This window comes from Sphaerodactylus townsendi, linkage group LG11 (assembly GCF_021028975.2).
Source record: "Sphaerodactylus townsendi isolate TG3544 linkage group LG11, MPM_Stown_v2.3, whole genome shotgun sequence".
Lineage (NCBI taxonomy): Eukaryota > Metazoa > Chordata > Lepidosauria > Squamata > Sphaerodactylidae > Sphaerodactylus > Sphaerodactylus townsendi.
The window spans coordinates 22,031,847-22,047,995 of NC_059435.1; the positions used below are offsets into that span (position 1 = coordinate 22,031,847).

The window sequence follows — 16,149 nt, forward strand, 5'->3', positions numbered from 1 at the left end:
TCACCAAATTAAAGAACAGAAGCACTGCTGCTGCTATATCCATCTGGTTGGGGAAAGCTAATCTAAATCATCTTGCAAGTTTACTGAAGAATTCATTATGGTACAGGGAACCTGCAATTATCCTGGAGGATAATTTGTTATATGGTCATGGGAAACTTTTAAAAATTGGACTCTGTTTTTAGATTAAGCCTGTGGCGCATTCCGCACATGCAGAATAATGCACTTTCAAACTGCTTTCAGTGCTCTTTGAACCTGTGCGGAATAGCAAAATCCACTTGCAAACAGTTGTGAAAGCAGTTTGAAAACGCATTATTTTGCGTGTGTGGAAGGGGCCATTGGTCTAATAATAAGAAACCTCATCAATGGAAATAGTAAACAATGCTGAACTGGGCTTCAAAATTGCATCACCTGTTTTACTACAATGGTTTGTTGTTCTTATTATCAAATTAGTGCATAGATCCACAATTTTTTTTTTAAATTAAGAACTTGTTCCCCTTAAGCAAGTACCTTTACAGGAAGGGGAGGTGTAGGGGAAACATGGTTTAAAATACTATATTAGTAGTTTGACTTCATCATTCTAGGGTTCATATTACATATGTACCAAAGATAATATTACTAACCTATGCAAGCCCAAGGAAGTTGTTTCATGTTCAGTATGCATAAGTACTCTGTCATTCCATTGCCATGTTGGATCCTCTCCCCGCAGCTCCATGAGAAGATGTTCCAATAGTACAGCCCCTCCAGAGGATATGTAGAGTTTCTGTGGCCCTTTCTACAAGCTGGCACGGCAGGGGCCACCCAGTTCATGCCTGGCCAACAATGCCAGCGATAAGTTTTGGCTATCGTATTGCTTCCTCGCTCTTCTGCCAACTGGTGGAAGGTGCTGGAAAATCCAACAGCTCATCCAACACCCATTGTTGGCTCTGTTGACCAATTCTGGGTTAAGTGGACCCTTCAGGGCTGGCAGGGCTGCTGAGCCCTCTAGCACTGCTTACCCCTGGTTGTCTGGGGCCCTCCAATGCAATGGAGGCCCACTAGGAACTTTCCCTTTAAGTGACAGGGCCAATCTGCCTACAAGGAAGTCTATGGAGGGATTGGTTTAGTTCTCTTCCACTTAGCTAACTCTCCCGGCCTCCTCTCCCAGCTATACTGGGTAGAGGACATGCCTCTGTCTGACATTTTTTGGAAGTTTTTAATGGAAGCTTAAAAATTTTGCCAGCTTGGATTAAGGGTACGTTTTAGCAAGCTGAACCCTCATTTCATTTTAATCTTGTCCTGACGTTCAGTTCTTTTGAATCAACTGTAGCCACCATTTCAATCGAAGATATATAGTGCAATCCTATCTTTTCTAAGCTCATTGACTTCAGAGGACGGAAGAACTATTCCTAGGACTTCACTGTGAATCCCTGTGACATTCAGTAACTGAATCTCTGGCTGTTTCTGCACACACACGGAAACGCCCCTCCACCGGCATGAATTGTGCGGGTGGAGGCTCAAGGACCGCTCGCACAGCAGCATGCGAGCAGCCCTGACTTTCTCCCCAGACGGAGAGGTGGCTCCGCACGGAGTCTCCTCTCTGTCGGCCCCCTCCCCTCAACGTCCCATCCAGCGCTGCTCTGGAGGGCTGGAGGGACACGCCCACACTGCCTCCAACCCCTGGAGGTCGGAGGGCAGTGTGGGCATGTTCCCCAGTCCTCCAGAGCGACATTGGCTGGGACGGTGAGTGGAGGGAAGTGGGGGAAAACGGCGTCTTCCCAGCGGTGCGGTTCACACTGCGCTGGCGGGCAGACGGTTCACGCCGCTCCAGGGCAGCCAGCAGTACCTCCTGTGTGAACGCTTCCTCAGGGACAGTGTTTTTGCCGTCCCTGGGGCACTCTAGTCCGCTCGTGCAGAAAGGGCCTTAGTGACGTTCAGTAACATTTCACCCCACTGCTCTGGGGTGCTCTGTCACAGTAACATGGCATTAAGGTTTTATGGGGTCTCAGCAAGCAGTGAGGAATGATGACAGTCAACAACAACACTGATATATAAATGTGACTTTCCCTTCTGTATGAGACCATTAAACAAAAAGTGGTGGTGATAACAATCCAAAGTATTTTGACATGAGATGCAGAGGATCCATTTTTGGAAACAAAGGTTGTGCCTGGCAACTAGAGGAGTTTGGGGGATGGGGAAATGGGAAGGGATAGGCCACATTGTGTGTGCCATGATGTCACTTCCAGGAAAACCCACAAATGATGTTGGATAGATCTCAGTAGTTTTCTGAAACTATCTTTAAGGGTAGCTCTGGGAATCAGTCTGGGAGTTATCTCTGGTAAAAACCATATGATAAAATTGCCTTTGTTCAGGGAAGCCTAGAAAAACGTTATCACTTATACCCCTTATATCACACAGAGCACTTTTTCATTTAGACCACTGCATACATACAATTAGCAGCATGGTACCATTTAGAAAATTGACATCACTGTTTTTAAAAAATAGAGTGCTGTCAAACTCATACAAGCTATTTACATCAAGAAACACCACATGGATACACAATGTCTTTGATAGAAAGTTTCAGACCTGTGGCTAACATTGAGAGCTCAGCTTCTTTCTGGGTTGAACATATACTGGCCACAAGATATACAATGAAATTGCTGTCTGCTTCCACACCACAGCCCGATACGTAGACTTCAGAATGCTGAGGGTTTTGATTTTCTTCTTAGAAACTCCACCATCTTTGCAGTCCTCTACTAAACATATTCTGGATTGGACAGAACTTGCATTTCCTGTCCTTCCGTTTTTTCTTTGAAAGTGCCCAAGTTTCCTGATCTTTTCCTAGGAAATATAAAAGATTAATATGAACTACACTGCATAAATTTCATTATAAAGAACTTGGCGTGGGGAAGAATTTGTTGCTGTTAGAAATGAATTTATTGTTTATCTAGATATTAAGGCTCTGTTTTGCTCCTCAGTGGGGACCTGAAATCGTTCATAAATGTCTCCTTGTGTGATGAGGTTGCTTTCACTGATTCTGCCTAACGTAAAACCATACTAGTATTTGGTAGAATCCATTGGACTGCCTGTGGTGGAAATGGCATATTCTTGACTGGACTGCTATATTTGGTCAACATAGGTCCTTTCCCCACTTACCGTAAACCCCGCGCTACTCTCCTCAAGTAGCGCGGGGTCCCCCGGCACTCCCCACTACAGGGGCGGCAACGAGCCCCTCCGGGGATCGGGCGGTATAAAAATAGAAGAAAATCGAAGAAATAAATAACAACGCAGCTGCCCCGACGCTGCCGCTGTCGCGCCCCCTCAGCGTGCGTCATTCCTGGCGCTCTTATAAATGGCGCCTTTTGATGACCCCGCGCCAGAAATGACACGTGCTGAGAGCAGTGCACGGCATGGGGGGGGGGATCGTGGAGAGTGGGGAAACGCCCAAAGTCTAACTAGTTCCATTATCTTTTAGGGGGGCAAACTTCTCTCATTTCTATAATTTGGTCAATTTAGCATGACTGCTTCCATTCTCCTTTAAGGCCTCAAACCACATTGAAAACAGCCTGTCTTTAATATGCGTGCATGTTCATGAGGGGACATGTTTTTTCACAAGGTAGCCAGAGGGGTATCATGTAAACATGTAGAAACCCACTTCCTTTTCTCTAGCAAAAGTTCTGAAAATCTCATTTGTTTACTTTTCTATGAAAGGCTAGTTCCCAGTCCTTTTTTCCTCATTGACTAAAGAATCCAATTGCCTAACATAAAAAAGCTTGCAGAGGAAGGATTTTTAAAACATGTGACAGAGATTTCCAGCTGGGATCCACTAATGCGTAGTATTATTACCATAGAACAAGCTTTCTACTTTTCCTTACTTCTTTGTTTGGGATGGAGGGAATGGAAGTCTCTGCCCCTCAAACTTAACGCTCATGAAATGGCTTAGGGGTGTGTGTGTGGGGGGGGGGGGGAAGAATTCTTGGAATTACACAAGGGTTGGAGACCCACTGTGCATAACAATGAATGTCACTTAGTAGAAGGAGCCATTTTCTGAATGACCCCTGCAATTTCTTTATGTTTTTGCCAATTTTAAAGTTCTTCCTTTCAAAAGCAACGGCTTCCTAAAATAAATTCAACTTTACTTTTTTACTACAATACAGAGCCTTGAGAGTTCCCAGCCAATACCTATTCTGCACAGGACTGATTTTTAGAGCCTCTGAAGATAGAGCGGACAAAGGCCCCCTCTTCTTTTCTGCCTACCTCCAGGCCCCCTTTCAAGCCACCCTTCCCACCTGATGTCCTACACGTCTGTCGATCTTTCCCTCACCCCTTCACGGGCCTTCTCATCCCCTGCACTCACAAATGCCTGTGCCACCCAAGAACTCATTCCCTGGTGATACTGGGCAGAGCACACCACTGGAAGCATGGATGGTGAACTGCTGGAAAGCAGGGAGGTGTTTAGTCAATGGCAGTGTGCCCAGTGGTGGGATCCAAACATTTTAGTAACAGGTTCCCATGGTGGTGGGATTCAAACTGTGGCGTAGCGCCAATGGGGCTGGGCGGGGCACGACAGGGACGTGGTCAGGCATTCCAGGGGTGGGGCATTCCTGGGCGAGGCTGTGGCAAGGACACAGCCACTGCGCCGGTCCTTGGGTGGGGAACGAATGTACGCAGGCACAGGCTGCCATGCACGCCGGTGCACCTCCTTCTAGACTACTTCAAGTTCTGTGCGCTACTGCTGAGAGGAGGGGCGTAACTAAGGCAAAAATCACATGGCAGAATCACCAATTAGTAACCCCCTCTCGGCACACACAAATAATTAGTAACCTACTCTCAGGAACCTGTGAGAACCTGCTGGATCCCACCTCTGAGTGTGCCCTTACAGAAGCACCTGACCCACATCTGGGTATGTTGATGTCAGCCTGGACTCTGTACACCACTCAAATACATATGTAGTATCAGACTGATATACCCAGATAACACTGACATTCTCTCTTTCTCTCTTTCTCTCTTTCTCTCTCTCTCTCTCTCTCTCTCTCTCTCTCTCTCTCAGAGTTCAGGTGGCTGGAAGAATTAAGAAATGACAGCCCACCAACAGTTTTGTAAGATGTTGGTAAATGCATGCATGGAAGGCAGGAACCTAGGGAAAAAGCTTTCTGTTCCCTCCCACTGTTTACATGCCATGATGCTAGTTAGAGCAAAAAGTACCTGAGAGACGAATAAACAGAGTCGCTAAAGACACAATATATAATGGGATTGATGGCACTATTTAAAGCGGGAAGGTTCTGTATAATCACTGCTGCATAGAAACGTTCTTTGGTCTCGGGGAGCACGCTGAAGTTGTCCAGGATATCAAAGAGGAAGTAAGGACTCCAGCAGAGCATAAACGCTGCAAGAAATCAAAGAACACTTTGAAAATTATTCCAGTTGTTTAAAGGGATGAGTAGCCCTGGGAGATCTGAACAACATCACCTTGGCAACCCTTGCAAAGGCCCTGTTTTCCTTTGCCAACAAAGAGAGAGAAATTGCTATTTCATGTTTAGAATCTGATCTAAACTTTTGCAGCAAAAGTCTATGCAGAATCAGATAGCCCAGTGGTGGCGAACCTTTGGCACTCCAGATGTTATGGACTACAATTCCCATCAGCCCCTGCCAGCATGGTCAATTGGCCATGCTGGCAGGGGCTGATAAGTGTAGTTCTGGAGTGCAGAGTCGCTCCTGAAATAACTGTCGATTTCATTCCCCTCTCTGCATAGGATCAGGCCATTTCTGGCTAACCTTTTAAAAAAGTTCAGCAGCCTCTTTCAGTGGATGGCAATTCTTAAATGACTTTGCTTTTTCAACACCTAAAGCCTCAAAGGAATTCCAACATCTGCTTGTGAACCTTGTGAAAGGGAGAAACTTTCGAAAATCCAAATATAGCAAATTTCACGTAGCTCCTCTGAAAAGACAAAGGGATGCTTAGATGTAGTAATTTGCACATGCCATTTGCTGAGAACTTTTAAGAAGAAAATATGTGCCACACAATCCTGTTTTAGTAATTCAGCAATGTCCCCAGGTCCAGCCTAGACAAACTGCATTCTGCTGCAGCAGTATAATCATGTTAAATCAGGGGTGTCCAACTCTGGTGCTTCAGATGTTCATGGACTACAATTCCCATCAGCCCCTGCTGGAATGGCCAATTGGCCATGCCAGTAGGGCAGTGGTGGCAAACCTATGGCACGGGTGCCAGAGGTGGCACTCAGAGCCCTCTATGTTGAGCGCGTGCAAATGAAGGCACACCCCATCTAGGCTGGTCTGGGCCGCTGGGCTCGATTATTAGCATTAAGCCTAAGACCTAGTTTTGGAGAAGCAGTAACCCTGTTAAGCCCTGTTAAACCCCACGGATTTTCATGCGAAGAACTAAAGTGTGATTCTTTACCTGGGAGTAAGCTTGGTTGCTGGCAGTGGGGCTTGCTTTTGAGAGTAAACCCTCCTGGGGTCGTGATTCACCCATTGGAAGAGTTGCACAGTTGCTTCAAAGCAAAGCCACCAACTACCACCAAGCTTACTCCTGAGTAAACTAAAACCTCAGTATTTGGACTAAATTGCCATGTTGGCACTTTGCGATAAATAAGTGGGTTTTGGGTTGCAGTTTGGGCACTCGGTCTCAAAAAGGTTTGCTATCACTGCAGTAGGGACTGATGGGAATTGTAGTCCATGAACATCTGAAGCACCAGAGTTGGACACCTCTGTGTTAAATGCATGTCCAGTTCAATTGTTATGAAATGCCAAGGAGCTCCCTTTAAATGATTCCCCTGAGTTAATAACTAGTCTAATCATATTAATATATAGTTCAAGAGCAGCAGTGGCGTAGTGGCTAAGAGCAGGTGCACTCTGATCTGGAGGAACTGGGTTTGATTCCCAGCTCTGCCGCTTGAGATGTGGAAGCTTATCTGGGGAATTCAGATTAGCCTGTGCACTCCCACACACGCCAGCTGGGTGGCATTGTGCTAGTCACAGCTTTCCAGAGCTCTCTCAGCCCCACCTACCTCACAGGGTGTTTGTTGTGAGGGGGGACGGGCAAGGAGATTGTCAGCCCCTTTGAGTCTCCTATAGGAGAGAAAAGGGGGAATATAAATCCAAACTCTTCTTCTTCTTCTTCAACTTCTGTGTCAGAGCTTCCTCAGCACTGCCTTTGACAGCCTTTGTGGCAAATATGTGGTCAAGTTTAAATCAGGGAAAAGGAAATGAATGAGCTTGACTGGGAGTGGTTGCTCCTTCTGTACATCTGGGCACAGGCAGGTAAAAGGAAAAAGAGAGAGAGCGGTAAAAAGCTGGTGAGATCTTCTATCCAAAATCAGAAATCTGAGATACCAGTTCATGCTCTCCCAATACACAAATGGTACCAAAGACTATGGATTAAACCCAATGGTTCCCTTCTGTTAAGCAAGACATCTTCTGTTGGCAAATGAATCCCCAATTCTATTGGATCTGTAGGTCCTTTTTGGATTTTTAAAACAGTTAGGAGGCCCCAGAAAAAGTGACTGCCATGAAGGCTGAGACCAGTCACCAGATGTCGCCAAGAAGTATCCTGTGATGGAGACAGCTGTTTCTAATGGGCTCTGCCTGAATACACAAAGGCGATTGCTTCTTGGTTCTTCTGAAGCACTTCCCACTCCAATGAGATGAAGAAGACCCAGGACTGGCTCCTTGCTTTGGGGTGGAAGGAAATGTATACCAGGAAACATGCTGGCAAGTACCATGGTGCAAAGGAGCAACAACTTAGGGATCAAAGTGTTGGAGGAAGAGTCCTCTTGTTAGTGGAAGGGGTTGTTCATCCAACAGAAGAACAGAAAGTGTCTTCTTCTAAAAAGGGAACAGAAAGTGTCTTCTTCTAAAAAGACTCCATCAATGGTGGAAGGAAACCACTGGATTTGTCCATGGTCTCAGGAGTGATCTGATAGCACATGAAGTTACTTCACTGCATTAACCAGGACCACTGCTGATATACAGAATGGATGGAGAGACTGCCCAATTGAAATATGTGTTTCCATCTCAAAGCACACACTCTTTTATCAACAAGCCAAAAGATTTGGATTTGAAATGAGTCAAGACCTCAGTGTTTCCTATTTAGCAACTTGATCCTATATATGTTTTCTTGGATGGAGGTCTCACAAGGTTCCATGGATGCTATCTTCTTGAGCCCATTTTTTTTTGGAGAAAGAGCAGCATTAAAAAGTTGCAAATGAACAATACCAAAACCACTGAGGGTTATAACCTAGGGCTATGACACGTGGTGGGATTCAGCCTATTCACACCTATTTAGTAGAGCCGGTAGCTAATCTGTTGTCTAGTTCAGAGAACTGGTTGTAATCCCACCACTGAGTCCTTTTGCAACCGGTTGTTAAACTGTTTGAATCCTACCGCTGGCTATGACTATGGGCGTTTCCCCACTCTCCCCTATCCCCCTACCCCTATGCCTGCGCTGCTCTCAGTAGCGGCATCCCTAACCTGCACCCGGGCGTCCCCACGACCCCATGCTCTGTGCGGAGTCATCAAAAGGCATCCTTTGCAAGAGCGCCAGGGATGCCGCGCGCCGAGGGGGCGCGACAGCGGCAGCGTCAGGGCGGCTGTGCTGTAGCCGCCCCTGTCGTGGGTAGTGCCAGGGGACCCCACACTACTCTCCTCAAGTAGCACGGGCCTTAAGGTAAGTGGGGAAAGGCCCTATATGAAGATTCTGGAATGGGTCCAGACTAAATTTTCTATCTGCAGGATGGAACTTTCCTGTCCGCTTATCTTTATGTAATGCCACTTCTGGGAGAGAGGGGACCCTATGGAGAAGCACTGTGGGAGTCTGCAGCAAGAAGAGGGAAATTGCCAATTTACTCTGGAGCCAACCATTTGTATAGATTGCTTTAAAATGAATAATTAACCAACTGATGGGGGGGGGGGATCTCACAATTGTGAAAAAAGTGAAGCATTTTAATTAAGATAAGTTCATTTTAACTACTACCGAGACATCTATTTATTTCAAGAAATGAACATAACACAGAGCCTGAACAGATGGGTTTTTTTAATTAATCCTATTAGTGTTACAGTAGACTACTCCAATTAAAACTTCATTTTAACCCACTAATAATTTACCTATTTACATAGTCCCTAATTCAATGGACACTTTCAGAATTAAGTAAGCTAATAAGCTGTTGGTTTAATAAGGCTTCTCCTACATACTAGCAACTTGCTGAAAAGGATTTATACAATATGGAACTCTAAAATACCCATGTACCCATGTAGAGATCTATGAACATTGTTCACTAACTATTTTTGCTTAGTTTTTATATGTTGCTGTGCATTGTTTCGAATGGACTATATTTGTTGCTGATGTTCTATTTTAATACTCTTTTTACATTACATGTCACTGATATGCTACACATCCTTTAAATGCACCCGATCCAAATATAATTTAAAATCCAAGTGCACCTAGATCTCTTCTCTTTCAACAATAGTGTTGCAAGCATAGCTCAACTCACTGATGCCAAGATATGGGGCAATTCATATAAGAGAAGTGTGATGCCTCTTCTCTTGTTAGCACAGACCCTAGATTCCAATCAGTCTCAATGGAAGACAGGAATCTTCTTTTTATTTAAAACCTATTTGGGATAGGGGCTGGTGGTCACACTCACACAGCCATCCTCAGAAACCTCTTTCTCTCAGGTTCAGGGTTACAAGTAGATCAGGTCATCACACATTGCTACCCTTGTTACCTCTTTTAAAATCTATGGACAGCCATGACCCTTTCATATCTCTGGTCCTCTTGCTCACTCAGAGAGGGATTAGCAGATTGGGTAGCCTAGCCCATGTTTATGACTGTACTCACGGAAACACTTCACCGAGTTATTGGGGTTGGGGTTCAAACACAGTTCCATTCATACACTGTCACCCTTTATTCATATCCTAAAACATATACAGCTTGAGATCTTCTTAACTTGTGTTTATATGTGTATGTTTCCCTGAGACACCCAGCCCACAAGTTTCAGCAAACAAGGAGGTAACTTTTATTTATGATTTGAACAATAATACTGAGGAAAGTATGAAAAAGAAGAAGAGTTTGGATTTATATCCCCCCTTTCTCTCCTGCAGGAGACTCAAAGGGGCTTACAATCTCCTTGCCCTTCCCCCCCACAACAAACACCCTGTGAGGTAGGTAAGGCTGAGAGAGCTCCGAGAAGCTGTGACTAGCCCAAGGTCACCCAGCTGGCGTGTGTGGGAGTGTACAGGCTAATCTGAATTCCCCAGATAAGCCTCCACAGCTCAGGTGGCAGAGCTGGGAATCAACCCCAGTTCCTCCAGATTAGATACACGAACTCTTAACCTCCTACGCCACTGCTGCTCCTTGCAGCAGTGAAGGTTACAACCCTTATTTTCCATTGAACGTTTGAACATTTCCCTATTTCAGCCTTTGGGATCTGTTGTTACAAATTGGCTCATCTGTCCAGTTAGCTTCAAGCTGCTCCTTGCCTCAGACATCATATCTCACTCCCTAACTGCCATTACTCTCTCAACAGCTGTTTTCCAGCTGTTTCTCACTAATATTCCATCAGCTCCCATTGGTTGCTCTGAGGCAGAGGCAAAGCCTAACCAGTCAGTCACAAGGAAGCAGTCTGCTCAACCCAAATACTGTAATATTATACACTGATAATCTTTTGAGCAAGATACTATGCACATAATTAAAAAGTTCATTGAGTGGGAGCAGTTTTATTTATTAAATGATCAGGCAGGCCAATCTTGGGGGTGGGGCTGGAGTTAGGCAGCAGATGGGGACGGCACAGGTGTGCCATCTTCACAGAGGTTCCAGCAGTGCAGAAAGGTAAAATAAAGCAGAAACCTACCTTTCAGACTGCAAGGGTCTTATTCAGCCCAGTGAGCCACACCCACATTTTTATTGGCATAAGGGGCTGTTCCCAAGATGGAAGGCCCGAGGAAGCTGACTACAGTTGGCATTCTTTAGTCATTCTGTCCTAAGAATGCCCCGATTGAAGAATTCCCTGATCATTGGCACTGCAGGCTCCTGTGTGGCTAAGCACAGCAGCTGCGATGATGCCAGGGTGATGTGGGGAAGGGTGGCTCCTTGTCCTTGGCACTGGAGTAAGTTGCCTTTGTGGCAGTGTAAATGCCACTTATGTCAAGCGGGTTGGAGCAGCAGTGGAGTAATGGTTAAGAAAAGCTGGACTCTAATATGGAGGAACCATGTTTGATTCCCCACTCTGCCGCTTGAGCTGTGGGAATTATCTGGGGAATTCAGATTAGCCTGTGTACTTCAACACACGCCAGCTGGGTGACCTTGGGCTCTTCTTCTGACCAGTTCTTCTGAGCTCTCTCAGCCCCACCCATCTCACAGGGTGTTTGTTGTGGGAGTGGGAGGAAAAGGAGTGTTAGCCCCTTTGAGTCTCCTTACAGGAGAGAAAGGGGGGATATAAATCTAACCCCCCTTCTTCTTCTTCTTCTTCTTCTTCTTCTTCTTCTTCTTCTTCTTCTTCTTCTTCTTCTTCTTCTTCTTCTTCTTCTTCTTCTTCTTCTTCTTCTTCTTCTTCTTCTTCTGATGCCAGCACTGGAGTCATGCCAACTCCACAGGCCTTTTGCCCCCCATCATTGGATTTCACTGTAAATGTCCCAAACAGAAATAAAGGGATTTGCACATTTGGCATGCTTGATGGACTAATTTAATTGGTAATCTGCTCATTGTGTTGTACAAATAAGGACGAGCAATCTAGGGATGCTCAAATGTCTGTAGGTTTGACCTGCATCTTGTTGGCTGGTTGTCAACTGGTTTATCCATCTGTTTGTTGTTATTTACATAGTTAGTAAATAGTGCAACAAAATTACCAGCCAGTAAACACAAATGGCTTTTGTTCTCTACGTGGTTTTGGTTCATGGAAGGATAGGAGTCCCTCTTTGGGAAAAGTTCTCTTTTGTTGCTTTTAAAAGTAGAAAAGATTCCAGGGACTTGTAAAGAGAACAGAAAAATGGTCCTGCTGCTCAGGGAAATAGAATACACATCCATTATTGTTATTACAGAAAAATGTTAGTGGAAAGGATGATATTTGATGGTGTTGGCAAGCAGAGAATCTGTAAGCATGGTCCCATGTTTTCATTGTTGCATAAGTGGGCATCAGCAGTGTGAGGAAAGAGCTCATCTAAAGCACACCAGGCTAAATGCAAGAACTCCACAATGTGTGGAGTCTAAACAACAGATTTGAGGGCAAAATTGTTCCTGAATTATACTGCTTCAGACTTTAGGTGGGGAATCATGTTAAATACACCTCTATCTATCTTGATGTATTTTTAAATGTACACGAGTCTTCTGCATTTGAATGGGGCTTTCCACAAATACAGGCTGACATTTGCGCCACCATTCAGGAGCACTTCATGAGGTAAATAAAAAGCAAAAGTTTTCACAGGCCATCTGAAAAAGAGCCTATCCTATTATTATTATGAAAAATAAGAGATTGGATTGGTACCCCATCATTCTCTCCTGTCAGGAGTCTCAAAAGCGGCTTACAAACTCCTTCCCTTCCTCTCCCCACAACAGACATCTTGTGAGGTAGATGAGGCTGAGGGAGTTTTTGAGAGAACTGTGACTAGCCCAAGATCACTCAGCAGGCTTTGTGTGGAGCAGCAGAGAATCAAATTTGGTTCTCCAAATTAGAGTCCACTGCACTAGCAATGCAGAGTCCACCACACCGGGTTTTAAAGATGTTGTTGTCACTTACCAAGAATTATGACCATGCTGTATTTGATAGCTTTGATTTTAGCTTTGGATATGAGTCCCCGGTGAGTGTAGCTAGTACAGAATCTGCCATCTGCAGAGAAGAGAAAAATACATTTACATAAGCTTGATGAAAAGTACATTTGCATAAGCTTGTTGCCCATAAACTCCTCAAGTTTGATCAAACGGCCTGAGGATTTTCATTGTTGGAGGCCCTGCCACAGGAATGATTTCATTCCAGTGATTTAATTATTCACTTCAGAACAAACCCCATTAGAAAAAATCACTGAGCAGTGCAAAGCAAATTTCTTAATATGTCTCATTACTTTTCTCATTTACCATTCACACCTTTCATGATTTTATTATTTATTGGGATACCTACAGGCAACTCTATGTGAGCTGGGAATGAACATACCAAACTTGGGTGCTGTGTGGTTTCCAGGCTGTATGGCCGTGTTCTAGCAGAATTATCTCCTGACGTTTCACCTGCATACCAAACATTCCCCTGTGGTTGGACATCGTTGGAGATCAGCGACAGTGGGCGAGCTGACTTTGTTCTGGTGTTTTCCTTTTGGCCCTCTGGATGCGTTTCCTAAGAACCCAGGGTCCCTTTAAAGCACTACGATTCCCATCAGCCCATGCCAGCAGGGCTAATGCTAGCATGGGCTACTGGGAATTGTAGTCCATGAACACCTGGATGGCCTGAGTTTGACACCTATGGTTTAAAGTTTGAAAACCACTGACCTCCCTGCTCAAAATAGTTTGAACACTCCTAGTATATCGCATTTGACATTCTGTGAAGGCTGATAAGACTACAGCACATTAGGCAGCATTTCATAATATCTCACAGATGACATGAAATGGTCTTTTTTAGATGTAGTAATGCACTGCTGACCCAGCAGCACCGTGGTAGAACGTTGGGACGCCAACGGACCTACGGCCTTCTGGTCGCACCGCACCCCCACTCCTCATCGCGCTATGAGTCACGGGTCATGAACTATCTGGCTCAGTCACGGGGCGTCCCAGACAAAGGGACAATGATCGGCCCCAGGTGAGGATTAGGCTGACGCAGCTACGCTCTTCTCCGCCGCGTAGCAGCCAGGTGAGATCATGCATCACATGATGATCTCCGCCCTCCAGCTCTCCAGCTCTCCGCTCTCCCGGGACTCTCCCGTCCGCCCCTCTGCGCCCCATTAGAATCATAATAAAGGTGCAGGAACCAGCATGCGGGAGGCTTCGCTAAAGACCGCAGCTCTGCGCTCCCGCTGCTGGCGATCTCCACCAGATGTTATCTCAGCGTCTGCGTCCTGCGTTGCTTCTACGGGCTGACCACGTGGAGTGAGCTACAAGCTGGTGCGAAACCGGGAATCCTCGAACCTCCACCCTGCTCACCGTCGCCTGGGGAAGGGCAGCGATACCGAAGTCCGCTGGATAAACATCCAGGGACCGTTTCGGTATCGCCTGTCCTCTCTGGATCGGCATCCAGAAGTTTCGCAGCGTCCTAGAGGACACTCACCGTCCGGACGGACACCCGGTGAGTATGGGGAGCTTGCAAAAGCAGGAGATATGACAAGCCGTTGGCCGAGCTGGCGTTAGCGAAATCGCGGCAGGGTCCCGTAAAGAGAGGGGAGCTGTGCAAATTGGTTGAGGAGATTGAAGCTCAATGTCCATGGTACCCAGAGGGGGGGACATTGAATCTTAAGGACTGGGAAAACATCGAGGCACTCTTAAGCGCAGAGCCTCGTAGCGCCGATGTCACTGCTACTGGCGTGGAGACAATGTTATGTCGCCATCAGCCTGCAGACCCTATGGCTCCCTGCTGTAGGCTGCCCTCCTTCGATCTTTCACCTTCAATTTCAACCCGGAATTTTTCTCTATCAGCTAAATTGGGCGCCTGTCCTCCTTCTACTTGCTCGCCAGCCCATTTCAAACTCTCCAGCGGCTCAGCCGCCCCTCCCCCAACTCGCCTTCATTTTCGAAGCCACTGCACCTCCGTCAGCGCCAACGTAATGGCAGCGGGTTTCGCTCATAGGCGTATTAACCACGATCTGCAGAAGAAAAGAAACCCTGGCCGAGGAAGGCGATGCCGGATATTCTTGCATTGTGCCCGTCCATTTCACAGATACCGGGGAGGGTGCGTCATTGAGTTGTCGATTACAGCCCTTTAAGCTATAACATCCTCACTGAGCTCCATGGCGTGCGAGGCGTAGGAATCACTAGCCTCACATTGAGAGGCATGCTGGAGGCAATCGCGAGGAATCACCTAATGGTTCAGACGACTGGAAAACCACCTTTACATGCTCCTGAGCCCTGCACAATTTGTGATCTGGGAAGCGAGTTCAGCCAGCAATGCATCAGCAGGGGAGCGCCTCGGCGGCGCCTACAACAGCTCAGCTTTCACGGTTTACGATGCTTTTCGCCAACCCCAGCGATCGGAATTGTCCTGCCTGAGGCCACCATACGGTAAGCCTCTGAGTGCCTACAAGGCATTTATCAAAGTCCCCAATGCCGGCCAGCCAACCCAGAGTTTCTCCACCATCCGGCAAAAACCCCAAGAGCCCTATGCCGAGTTTGTGAGACAGGCTTCAGGGAAGCTCTCAAAAGGCAGGTAGATAGCGAAGAGGCCCAGAATGAGCTCCTCATCGCGCTACCGTAAAAGCGCCTCCACTGAGTGCGCCAGAGCAATCCGCGGGCCTGGGCAAGAATCCTGAATTGGCCGACATGCTTAAAGCTTGCCAGGACATCGGATCCTCTGCTCACCAAGCTAACCTCCTGCGCCGCAGCACTCTCCACCACCAGGGGCAGCCCCAGGGGATTGCTTTAAGCGAGGTCAGGACACTTCCAGAGGGAGTGCAGGCAGCCCGGCGGGGCCTACAACCCGATGGAGGAGGTCCCAGGAGGAAGAAGGCCACCTAAAACCCGGTGCCCACCACGATGCCAGAAAGGCTTCCACTGGAGAAAGCGACTGCCCGTCGGGAAACTCCGCCCGGGCGTCTCCCAGCCAGGACCAAGGAGGAGAGTACTAGAGCAGACCCAAACACCGAGGCCCCTGCCAAAACCACCCTCTCGGCGGCATCTGGCTTCGCATGCACCAGCCCTATCTCCTTTAAGTTCCCCGAGGGTTCTTATCGCCCCAACTTGGTATGACGAGCCCATCCCTACGGGACTATTGGGCTAGTGCTGCCAAAGAGCCTCTGCTGCTGAACAGGGACTGTTCATCGTCCCAGTGATCGACTCCACGCAAGGACCCATCCATCTCCAGGTCTGGACAAACATCCCACAAGAATTGCCGCGAATGCCAGCTGCGCTCAGTTGATTCTCTTGCCCCATGCGTTGCCAGCTGCCGGCCAATAAGGCTACAGGCCCGGCAGCCAACATGGGCGCAGCCCACACCACCATACTTGCCCAGCGGTGGAGGCGCTATCGGG

At 46.9% G+C, this 16,149-nt stretch overlaps 1 protein-coding gene across 1 annotated transcript in view; it reads right to left on the minus strand.

Moving 5' to 3' along the window:
* Window positions 1-2,488: 2,488 nt before the first annotated feature.
* The window catches only part of NPSR1 (neuropeptide S receptor 1), a 140,179-nt gene continuing 126,518 nt past the window's right edge, over window positions 2,489-16,149 (minus strand). The window contains exons 9-11 of the mRNA XM_048510462.1: window positions 12,726-12,815; window positions 5,182-5,362; window positions 2,489-2,817 (exon numbers count right to left, since the gene is read on the minus strand). Coding sequence (XP_048366419.1) covers window positions 2,733-2,817; window positions 5,182-5,362; window positions 12,726-12,815 — 356 coding nt within the window. The 3' untranslated portion in view covers window positions 2,489-2,732. The remainder of the gene's footprint in view (window positions 2,818-5,181; window positions 5,363-12,725; window positions 12,816-16,149) is intronic.